Genomic DNA, 12775 nt, shown 5'->3' on the forward strand with positions numbered 1-12775 from the left:
TATTTAGACCATTAGATTTAATGTGAGTATTAATATGTTTGAGCTTAAATGTAATATGTTATTTATTCTTTGTCTCATGTTCTATCTTCTGTTATACTTTTACTGAATTTTTAGCTTAATTAAGTTATTTACAGGATTTCTTTTTGTCTTCTGTTGACTTTTTGTGTGAAGTGTGAAAGTCGCTCAGTCATATCTGACTCTTTGAGACCCCATGGCCTGTCCATGGAATTCTCCAGGCCAGAATACTGGAGTGGGTAGCCTTTCCTTTCTCCAGGGGATCTTCCCAACCCAGGGATTGAACCCAGGTCTCCTGCATTGCAGGCAGATTCTTTACTAGCTGAGCCACCAGGGAAGCCCAAGAACAGTGGAGTGGGTAGCCTATCCCTTCTCCAGGGGATCTTCCCAACCCAGGAATCAAACCGGGGTCTCCCACATTGCAGGCAGATTCTTTACCAACTGAGCTACTATTTAGGGTACTTTTATTCCTTAGTGGTTGATCTTTTGGTTTACAACATATATCCTTAGTTTATCACCATCTTCCTTTAAATTGTATTATGCCACATTATGTATAGAGTGAGAGCCTTGGTATGCTTTCATCCCTCATGTCTTAGTCTTTGTATTGTTTTCATACATTTTATTTTTGCATTTAAAACTCCACAGGATATTTTTAATGATGTGCTTTAAAAAGTAAGTTTTCTTTATGGAAAACTAAAAAAATAAAATTTACATTTGCCAACATATTTGCCATTTGAGGATCCCTACTCAATTGTGTCGATCCAGATTTTGTTTGATGAAATTTTTCTTGTACTTCAAGAACATGTTGTTTATCACAAGTTGGTGATAAATTTCTTTTTGAATTTGTTTCTATGAAAACAGGACTCCTTTGGGCTTCTCTGGTGGCTCAAATGGTAAAGAGTCTGCCTGTGATGCAGGAGACCCAGATTTGATCCCTGGGTCAGGAAGATCCTTGAGAAGGAAATGGCAACCCACTCTAGTATTCTTGCCTGGAAAATCCCATGGACAGAGGACACTGGCGGGTTATAGTCCATGGGTTGCGAAGAGTTGGACACGACTGAGCAACTAACATAACACCTCACTTCAGTTGCCCTATGAAAAAGTCTTCATTTAACCTTCATTTAAAACATGTTACATACAGTAAAATTACTCTTTGGGATACAGTTGCCAAGATTTTGACAATAGGGTTGAATATGCATAACTTCAGTTAAGATACAGAGCAATTACATTATTCCCTAAATTCTCTCACGCTCCCCTTTCGTGTTGTTCATTCAGTCCCTCAGTCATGTCCAACTCTTTGCGACCTCGTGGATTAAAACATGCCAGGCTTCCCTGTCCTTCACCATCTACTGGAGTTTGTTCAAACTCACGTCCATCGATTCAGTGATGCCATCCAACCATCTCATCCTCTATTGTCCCCTTGTCCTCCTGCCTTCAGTCTTTCCCAGCATCAGGGGTTTTCTAATGAGTCAGCCCTTCGCATAAGGTGGCCAAAGTATTGGAGGTTCAGCATCAGTTCTTCCAACGAATATTCAGGATTTATTTCCTTTAGGATACTGGTTTGATCTCCTTGCTGTCCAAAGGACTCTCAAGAGTCTTCTCCAGCACCACAGTTCAAAACCATCAATTCTTCAGCACTCAGCCTTCTTAATGGTCCAACTCTCACATCCATACACGCCTACTGGAAAAAAACATAGCTTTTACTATGAGGGCCTTTGTTGGCAAAGTAACATCTCTGCTTTTTAATATGCTGTCTAGGTTGGTCATAGCTTTTCTTCTAAGGAGCAAGTGTCTTTTAATTTCATGGCTGTAGTCACCATCTGCAGTGATTTTGGAGCCCAAGAAAATAAAGTCTGTCACTGTTTCCATTGTTTTCCCATCTATTTGCCATGAAGTGATGGGACTAGATGCCATGATCTTCATTTTTTGAATGTTGAGTTTTAAGCCAGCTTTTTCACTCTCCTCTTTCACTTTCATCTAGAGGCTCTTTAGTTCCTCTTCACTTTCTGCCATAAGGGTGGTGGTCATCTGCATATCTGAGGTTATTGATATTTCTCCTGGCAAATTTAATTCCAGCTTGTGCTTCATCCAGCCTGGCATTTTGCATGATGTACTCTTCATATAAATTAAATAAGCAGGGTGGCAATATACAGCATTGATGTACTCCTTTCCCAATTTGAAACCAGTTCATTGTTCCATGTCCAGTTCTAACTGTTGCTTCTTGACCTCTTTACAGGTTTCTCAGGAAGCAAGTAAGGTGTTCTGGTATTCCCTTCTCTTGAAGAATTTTCCACAGTTTGTTGTGATCCACACAGTCAAAGGCTTTGGTGTAGTCAATGAAGCAGAAGTAGATGTTTTTCTGGAACTCTTGCATTTTCTGTGATCCAGCAGATGTTGGGTATTTGACCTCTTGTTCCTCTGCCTTTTCTAAATTGAGCTTGAACATCTGAAAATTCTCATTTCACTTGCTGTTGAAGCCTGCCTTGGAGAATTTTGAGCATTACTTTGCCAGTGTGTGAGATGAGTGCAATTGTGCAGTAGTTTGAACATTCTTTGGCGTTGCTTTTCTTTGGGACTGGGATGAAAACTAACCTTTTCCAGTCCTGTGGCCATTGCTAAGTTTTCCAATTTGTTGGCATATTGAGTGCACCATTTTCACAGCATCATCTTTTAGGATTTGAAATAGGGCAGCTGGAATTCCATCACCTCCACCAACTTTGTTCATACTGGTGCTTCCTAAGGCCCATTTGACTTCTCACTCCAGGATGTCTGGCTCTAGGTGAGTGATCACACCATCGTGGTTATCTGGGTCATTAAGATCTTTTTTGTATAGTTCTTCTGTGTATTCTTGCCATCTTTTCTTAATATCTTCTGCTTCTGTTAAGTCCATACTGTATCTGTCCTTTATCGTGCACATCTTTGCATGAAATGTTAGTCCCTAATGTTATCTGTAATTTTCTTGAAGAGATCTCTAGTTTTTCACATTCTATTGTTTTTGTCTATTTCCTTGCATTGATCATTTAGGAAGGCTTTCTTTTTTTAATTTATTTTAATTGGAGGCTAATTACTTTAAAATATTGTATTGGTTTTGCCATACATCATCATGAATCTGCCACGGGTGTACATGTGTTCCCAATCCTGAACCCCTCTCCCACCTCCTCCCCATGCCATCCCTCTGGGTCATCCCAGTGCACCAGCCCCAAGCATTCTGTATCCTGCAACAAATCTAGACTGGTGATTCGTTTCTCATATGATGTTATACATGTTTCAATGCCATTCGCCCAAGTCATCCCACCCTCTCCCTCTCCCACAGAGTCCAAAGACTGTTCTATACATCTGTGTCTCTTTTGCTGTCTCGCATGTAGGGTTATCGTTACCATCTTTGTAAATTCCATATATATGCGTTAGTATACTGTATTGGTGTTTTTCTTTCTGGCTTACTTCACTCTGTATAATCGGCTCCAGTTTCATCCATCTCATTAGAACTGATTCAAATGTATTCTTTTTAATGGCTGAGTAATATTCCATTGTGTATATGTACCACAGCTTTCTTATCCATTCATCTGCTGATGGACATCTAGGTTGCTTCCAAGTCCTGGCTATTATCAACAGTGCTGCAATGAACATTGGGGTACACGTGTCTCTTTCAGTTCTGGTTTCCCTGGTGTGTATGCCCAGCAATGGGATTGCTGGGTCATAAGGCAGTTCTGTTTCCAGTTTTTTAAGGAATCTCCACACTGTTCTCCATATGGCTGTACTAGTTTACATTCCCACCAACAGTGTAAGAGGGTTCCCTTTTCTCTACACCCTCTCCAGCATTTATTGCTTGTAGACTTTTGGATCACAGCCATTCTGACTGGTGTGAAATGGTATCTCATTGTGGTTTTGATTTGCATTTCTCTGATAATGAGTGATGTTGAGCATCTTTTCATGTATTGTTAGCCATCTGTTTGTCTTCTTTGGAGGAATGTCTATTTACTTATTTGGCCCATTTTTTGATTGGGTCGTTTATTTTTCTGGAATTGAGCTGCATAAGTTGCTTGTATATTTTTGAGATGAGTTGTTTGTCAGTTGCTTCATTTGCTATTATTTTCTCCCATTCTGAAAGCTGTCTTTTCACCTTGCTTATATTTTCCTTTGTTGTGCAGAAGCCTTTAAGTTTAATTAGGTCCCATTTGTTTATTTTTGCTTTTATTTCCAGTATTCTGGGAGGTGTATCATAGAGGATCCTGCTGTGATTTATGTCGGAGAGTGTTTTGCCTATGTTCTCCTTTAGGAGTTTTATAGTTTCTGGTCTTACATTTAGATCTTTAATCCATTTTGAGTTTATTTTTGTGTATGGTGTTAGAAAGTGTTCTAGTTTCATTCTTTTACAAGTGGTTGACCAGTTTTCCCAGCACCACTTGTTAAAGAGATTGTCTTTAATCCATTGTATATTCTTGCCTCTTTTGTCAAAGACAAGGTGTGTATAGGTGCGTGGATTTATCTCGGCTTTCTATTTTGTTCCATTGATCTATATTTCTGTCTGTACCAGTACCATACTGTCTTGATGACTGTGGCTTTGTAGTAGAGCCTGAAGTCAGGCAGGTTGATTCCTCCATTCCATTCTTCTTTCTCAAGATTGCTTTGGCTATTCGAGGTTTTTTGTATTTCCATACAAACTGTGAAATTATTTGTTCTAGCTCTGTGAAAAATACCGCTGGTAGCTTGATAGAGAGTGCGTTGAATCTATAGATTGCTTTGGGTAGTATACTCATTTTCACTATATTGATTCTTCTGATCCATGAACATGGTATATTTCTCCATCTATTAGTGCCCTCTTTGATTTGTTTGACCAGTGTTTTATAGTTTTCTATATATAGGTCTTTAGTTTCTTTAGGTAGATATATTCCTAAGTGTTTTATTCTTTTCGTTGCAATGGTGAATGGAATTGTTTCCTTAATTTCTTTTTCTATTTTCTCATTATTAGTGTATAGGAAGGCTTTCTTATCTCTCCTTGCTTTCTTTGGAACTCCGCTTTCAGAAGCATATATCTTTCCTTTTCTCCTTTGCCTTTTGCTTCTCTTTTTTTCTCAGCTATTTGTAAGGCCTCCTCAGACAACCATTTTGCCTTTTTGCATTTCTTTTTCTTGCAGATGGTTTTGTTCACTGCCTCTTGTACAGTGTTGGGAACTTCTGTGTGTAGTCTTCAGGCACTCTATCAGATCTAATCCCTTGAATCTATTTGTCACTTCCACTGTATAATCATAAGCGATTTGATTTAGGTCATTTGTGATTGTGGTTTCCCCCTTCATATTCAGTCTTTTCATTCCCACCCCAAACCTGACAATTGGTGATCTCGTCTCTATCCCCATAGTTTTATTATCCTGGTTCACCTTGAAGAGGGAGACAACTTCAATAAGCCTGTAACTTCTCTACCTTCCCCTGGATTCTCATTTGGCCTTCACCTCCTGGGTCAGATAAGTGTATTAACATATTTGTCTCTGTGATGAAGGGTTCTAGTTTCTCTATTATATACCCAGACTATCAAGATCAGAGACAAACTGATGTGTGTTTCAATTCATCCTTACTGGTACCGTCTTTTCCTTGCTCTTCCCTAATTTACATCCACCTTGCTTGCCTGAAAGCCTCAGTCTTAGCAGGCACTGTGTCCCTGGGTCATAGGGGTTTGCCCATCTTGGTGCTCCTGTCCCTTGCAGTTATAGTTCTGGGTCCAGCATTGCATTCCTGCCACTGTCTCAGGTGTAGAGGATTTTGTTTTTCTTCAGTGCTCCAAATCATAATGAATATTGTCCTTTCCCTAGTAATTTAAGGCTTTTGTTTGGTTGGAGAGACAAGGAGAAAAGATCTGGATAGAGCTTTATCCCTGACATACGAATAGTGGCTGCTATTCCTCTCCACCCAGGCCTGTACCATGTTGGATTTTTAATTGGATGCCAAAGACTATAAATTTCATTTTGTAGAGTGTTATATTTTGTTTTATTCTTTTAAAGGATTTTATGTTTCCTTCTGCCTAATAGTTGTTTCTAGATAAGTTTGATAATTTAGAAACTTATTTTTAGGTTCTTTAGGGTAGGTTTAGAGTAGTCCTTATTCTAAGGCTTATTTTGCCCCACTTTTAGGGAATGACCCTTTGAGTCACTACTGAATGCCTCATTATTGAAGAAGTCCTTTTCCATCAGACTGGTTGGAACATAATGATTCCTGGCCCTGTGTGAGCTCTTGAAAGTGTTTGGCTTATAGCCTCTGTAATTGTTCTTTCCCCTGTAGGTGTTCTTAGCACAGTCTCCTGGAGTTTTACTCTAAGCATGACCAGATTAGAATTTGATCAAAGACTCAAGGGGAAACCATATACAAGTTTCTGAGGCTTTTTTCTTCTTATTTCTCTTGGATACTGTGCCCTACAAATTTTAGTTTGCCTTTACCTCTTAAAAATCTGATTCCTGTTTCCTCAATTCAGAAAGCTGACCAGACTCTGTTGGGGTTCCTTCAATTGTCTCCAGAATAAAAATCCATATGACTGTAAGCTCCGTTAATTTATTTCTCTCAGAAGTCACTATTTTGCTGCCTGTTGTCCCACTGACTGAAAATAGTTGTTTGTTAAATTTTGTTCAGTTTCCTAGTTGTTTGTTGCAGGAAGTTAATTCTAAACTCCCATTCCTTTATGGCCCTAAGTGGAATTCCAAAAATCATTGTTTTCTTCTTTCTCCTATTTGTAGGATACTTATTTCCTCCTGATGCTTACTTTTGTCACTGAATTTCAGCAATTTTATTAAGAGCCATAGTTTCCCTTGTGTTTACACTGTTTAAGAATCCTTGAGCTGCTTTGATCTATAGGCCTTTGGAAAATTTGGCTCTGGTTTATCCTACTGTCCTGTCTTTTCTCCGCTTACACGTGTTGCTGTTGTTTTTCAGTTGCTAAGTTGAGCCTAACTCTTTGCAGCTCCATGGATCACGGCATGCCTGTTCCTCTCTTCTCCACTCGAATTCATGTCCATTGAGTTAGTGATGCTGTCTAACCATCTCATCCTCTGCCACCCTCTTCTCCTTTTGTCCTCAGTCTTTCCAAGCATCAGAGTCTTTTCCAATGTTTCAGCTTTTTGCATCAGGTGGCCAAAGTATTGAAGCTTCAGCTTCAGCATCAGTCCTTCCAATGAATAGTCAGGATTGACTTCCTTTAGGACTGACTGGTTTGATCTTGTAGTCCAGGGGACTCTCAAGAGTCTTTTCTAGCACCATAATTTGAAAGCATAAGTTTATTCACACTCAGCCTTTTTGGTCCAACTCTCACATCCATACATGACTACCAGAAAAATCGTAGCTTTGACTATATTATTTTTGTCAGCAAAGTGATGTCTCTGCCCTTTTTTTTTTTTAATGTCTCTGTTTTTTAATACACTGTTTAGGTTTGTCATAGCTTTCCTCCCAAGGAGCAAGTGTTTTGTTTTTTTTTTCTTTCCCCTCTGTTTGTTATTTCTTTTGCCAGGCCCAGGGCCCCTGACCTCTGGAAAAAGTCCATGGGACTGTGGTGGGGGGAGGGGGGCGAGGAATGGAAAGGGAAGTGCAGGTTAGCATCCTTACTCTCGTCTCAAACCACAGGCCAGCAGAGGTGTTTCAGGATTCACACTTCAGTTCATCATGACGCTGACAAGTTTCTACTTTTATAATTGCTTGAGAAAAAAAACTCTCCAAAGTGCTGACGTGTGCCTGGGTCCACCCCCACATTCCTGGCCCCTCGCCACAGATGCTCACTTGCCAGGCACACAGCCAGCATGGGCACCCCAGGCCCCTGCCCCAACCAGGACAGGGCTGCTCCGCCACAGGACCTTGGAAAGCAGGACAGTGGTGGGGGCAGGACAGGGCTCCACCCTGATCTCATGGCCGACCCCCGGCCTGTCTCCTCTTGTGAACAGTGGGCTGGCAGCACCTAGGGCTGTCCCGAGGATCCCCAGGCTTGGCTGGGAGGCAGGGTGCACCAGAGGTCCTGTCAGCCACCCTATCATCATGGTCAGGTCAGGAAGGGAGAGGAGCAAGCATCTCTTAATTTCATAGCTGCAGCCACAGTCCACAGTTGAATTTAGAGCCCGTGAAAATAAAATTGGTCTCTGCTTCCATTTTTCCCCTTTCTATTTGCCATGAAGTGATGGGACCAGATGCCATGCTCTTAGTCTTTTTTAATATTGAGTTTCAAGTCAACTTTTTCAGTCTCTTATTTCACCTTCATCAAGAGGCTCTTTAATTCCTCTTTGCTTTCTGCCGTTAGAGTGATATCATCTGCATATTTGAGGTTTGATATTTCTCCCAGCAATCCCTCCACTCTTCCCCAGGAGCATATTGGACACCTTCTGACCTGGGGAGCTCATCTTGCAGTGTCATATCTTTCTGCCTTTTTATACTGTTCATGGGTTGCTCGAGGTAAGAATACTGGAGTGGGTGGACCATGTTTTGTCAGAACTCTTTGCTATGACCCATTAGCCTTGGGTGGCCCTGCACAGCATGGCTCATTGAGTTACTCAAGTTCCTTTGCCATGACAAGGCTGTGATCCATGAAGGAGTATTTACATTTATGTTACACTATTTGATGTTTCCCATAAGTCACTTCAATTTTGCTCATTTTTTTCCTCTTTTTTCTTCCTGTGCTAGATTTTTTTTCATCATTTTTACTTCTGTATGTTCATGTTCACTGAGATTTTCTTCTACAGTATCAATTTGCTAATAACTGAAAGTTTTAATTTCAGAAGTTTTTTCTCTAGGTAAACCATTCATTTAGTATTAAGGTAATTTATCTTCTTGTTATACTCATGAAAATATGTCATAGCTGATTTAAAGTCTGTCTATTTATTCAATCTTCTCCACTTTGGGGGAGATTTTTTTAAATTTATTTTTCAATTGAAGGATATTTTTGCTTTAGAGAATTGTGTTGGTTTCTGCCAAACATCAGCTTGATTTTTCTACCAAACTTCAACATGATGGAACATGGGGGATATTTCCACTGAACAATTTTTCTCCTGGTTGTAGGTCACATTTTGCGTTTTTTTTTTTTTTTTGTACATAATCCAGTAATTTCTCTTGTAGGTACAACATTTTGATTTAACATTACTGAGTGTCTGGATATTATTCTTCCTGTAAAGAATGTTTTAGCAGACATATGAGTTATTTATGATTGAATTTCATTCTTTGGAGGCCAACTTTATTAGGGTTGCTTTTTAGTAACCTTTACTCTTGGGCTAATTTAGCCCTACTTTTAAGACAGAACTCTGCTGGAATCTCTCCTCAGTCAGTTCAGTTCAGTTCCATCACTCAGTCGTGTCTGACTCTTTGCGACCCCATGAATTGCAGCATGCCAGGCCTCCCTGTCCATCACCAACTCCTGAGTTCACTCAAACTCACGTCCATCGAGTCGGTGATGCCATCCAGCCATCTCATCCTCTGTGTCCTAAATACTCCATATATTCCTTGAGATCCTTCTACTCTGGCTACTTGGAACTTGAACATCTTCCCAGCTTTACTGTGAGCCCTGGTTGAATAGTTATGCTTCACTGGAAGATGTCTTTTCCAGGGTAAATTTTCTTTATCTGATTGTCTGATATCTCACCCTTCATGCCTCCATTATGGTATTCAACCAAAAATTTAGAGGAAGTACTATACAGATTTCTGGAACTTTTTTCTAATTACAGGCCTCTCGCTGGTACAACAGTCCTGTAAATTCTAGCTGTTTAACTTTTATAGCCTCTGATCTTAGTCTTAAATCAGCAAGGCTGCCATACACTAATTGAGTTCCTCCTCCCTACACCAAGGTTCTGAAAGTTCCCTGAGGCAGATATCCAGGGTTATTTTTAGGCTAACCTCATTTATTTGACTTCTCTGAGAGATCACAGCCCTGTGCTTTTTGTTTTCTTCTTTGGTCTAATGTCTTAAAACAATAGTATATTTTGCCTAGTTTTATCAGTTGTAATGGTGAGAGCATGTCTAATCTCACTTACTTTAGTATTGTCAGGACCAGAAGTAATCAATGTATTTTATTTACGTCAATTTTAAATACAATTTTAATTATGTAAGTATAACTTATTTTCCCATTAAAACAATTTTCTATAAAAGTTAGTTTCCTTTGAGTAACTTTCCTGATCTTAAACTTCTTTCTTTCTTCAAACCATGTGATGTCCATTATGTACACAGCCTGTAAGGTACCTTTTCTATTTATATACATATATTTCCATAGAAAAGTTATAATATTGATTTTTTTAGGTGGTATATGCTTATAATATCATAATTCAGAGTATATTTACTTCTTTTTCACTTGCTTTAAAAAGTGTATTAGAGATGTACCTTATTATTAAATCTATTTCACACTATGTTGAGGTAGTTAACATATTAAATAATGTGATATTTTCATATGATAATGTTTTCAGCCAGAATAGAGATTGGTCCTCAGTAGATCATCTCCTGGACTTATTGCAAATGCTTTCCATTTTTTTCCAGGCCTTTACAGCCATACTTTCAGAAATGTTGCCCTATTTTTACTGCTCTTGCCTGGAGACAGACAGGCTTCAAATCCACCCCAAATAGTTCTCCAGGGCCCTTTTTGCTTCCCTTGTCACAACTTTGGCATAGGCCGTTCTTTGTGTTGTTCCCATCTGCTATGTACTTGCCCTGTTCTTGTCAATCAACCCTTTCTGTCATCTCATAGAATGAAATTCTGTAGACCTGGAAGGGACCTGAGCCAATTATCCAGCGGAATTTAAGGGGAAAAGAAACAGGGACTCAGAGAAGTGAAGCAACTGTCCTAAGGTCACAGAGGTACTAAAGAACCAACTGGGAAGTCATGGTGTCTCAGCCATAGGTCACATTTATTTCTGCAAATCTACTTCAAAAGGCCAAAATTGTCCGTGAAATTTTCGCCGTACTTACACAGCTGAAACTTAGGGCCTTTTTAGCTCCCTGCACAATTATTCCTCTCCCCCAATCCTCTAAAGCTTTTTTCTTCTCTTTTTTCTTTTGCTGTGCCACACTAGGATCTTAGTTCCCCAAACAGGGATCAAACCCAGGCCCTCAGCAGTGAAAACATGGAGTCCTAACCATTAGTGAAAGTGTGGAGTTCCCCTTTTAAACTTTTCTTGAGCATCTTGATGGCGAATATAGTAACTCCTTTAATCTGTTATTAGAATCAGAGATTGAAGGCTGGGGAAAGTTGTCATGAATAGTTTTTCTCACACACAGAATGAAATAGGGTGCCAAATTTGTCCATTCATTGACTTTGTGCTCATGTTTTAATTTGACGGTCTCAATGAAGTAGAGGGATTTTTTTGTTTTTTTGTCAGTTTAAATGTGGCTATTCCATGAAAAAAAAAAAAACTTTAAAGATTTGTCTTGGCAATGGGAATAAGGAGAGAAGGGCAGTATGTATTTCCTTCCTACCTAAAAGTGAATTTATATTTTGTGTTTTACTTAAATATGAATTTTGTGAAATAAAATCTGAGCTCGTCATGACTAATATGCATTTTGATATAACAGAATGCAAATGATTCAGCTGATGATGAAAATGTTTGTCACGTGTGGCACATGAATATAGAAGCTCTTCCAGAATGGATACATTGCCTGATACAAAAAGTAAGTTCCTTAGTTTCTGAGCAAATTTAGGAATATACTGCTTTCAGAATGTTATTGTCCTCATTTTAGAGCTATTTTTCTTGAATGCATTGATTACACTTACTGCTTTCATTATTACTGGAGTGCTCTGGGTACTTCTATAACTCAGACTTTGCACTTGAAAATTCCCCTTCTTTGAATTCTCTTTCCACCACTACCTACTTGTTCCATCATTTCCTTAGGTCTTTATTCTTAATTGAGGCATCGCCTGGCCAATCTATCAACTGCCTCTCCCAACTATTACCACTAAACACTTCCTTTCTCTCTTCTCTACTATATATATCTATCTATGTTTTACATACACATTTTACAAGATATATAGAACTTGTAAATATGCTTAAGTTTGCATAACATATATAAATTATTATGCACATCCATACACATATGCACATACATATACATACACATACACATACACAAATGACTTAATGATCATGTTAATTACCTAGATGCTCTACTAGGATATAAACTCCATGAAGTCAAAAGTTTTTGTTTTGTTCATTACGTATTATATCCCCCAGTACCTAGAACAGTCCCTGTGAAGTTAATGAAATATCTTGTGGGTATCACTCATGTATGCACACACATGTAAAATAAACTTGAAAATTAATGACTCTTACTGGCACAATCAGAGTGAAAAAACCATACTTTTAAGAATCCTTAATGAAATAGTATAAGAGCAGGAACTGTTCAATGTGGCCTCATTATTTCTCCCAGCAAAACACCTAAGTATTAGAAAAGTATAGAAAATCATATCATTATGATTTGGGGAAAATATAGTCGCTTTTCTCCACTGACTAGCTTACTTTTTTGGTTAAAAAATACCATTAGCTAGATATCTCTTGCATTCATTCTCACATTGTAGTGCTTTCCTGGGAGAATGCCAGGGTACTGCTTATAAGTGTCCTGAACTTTGCAAAATGTATTAGCACATTTCAGATAGTCCACTATTTCTGTTAAAAGATATTTTTAAGCTAGTTCACTATTTATTTGTAATCTGAATAGAGAAAATGAACTAACTGATACATGCAACTAATATCTTCCAGTTGTATGTAAAAAGGCAGGAAGAGCTTTATTCTGCTGTTTGGGTAAAGTTCCCTCCCACAGTGCTTGG

At 38.8% G+C, this 12775-nt stretch overlaps 1 protein-coding gene across 2 annotated transcripts in view; it reads left to right on the plus strand.

Moving 5' to 3' along the window:
• Positions 1-12775, plus strand: part of RNF180 (ring finger protein 180) — a 246060-nt gene that overhangs the window by 19609 nt on the left and 213676 nt on the right. For both annotated transcript variants that reach the window (XM_040262589.1, XM_040262588.1), the window contains exon 2: positions 11527-11622. In XM_040262589.1, coding sequence (XP_040118523.1) covers positions 11527-11622 — 96 coding nt within the window. The remainder of the gene's footprint in view (positions 1-11526; positions 11623-12775) is intronic.

Source organism: Oryx dammah, unplaced genomic scaffold, assembly GCF_014754425.2.
Source record: "Oryx dammah isolate SB20612 unplaced genomic scaffold, SCBI_Odam_1.1 HiC_scaffold_20, whole genome shotgun sequence".
Taxonomy (NCBI): domain Eukaryota; kingdom Metazoa; phylum Chordata; class Mammalia; order Artiodactyla; family Bovidae; genus Oryx; species Oryx dammah.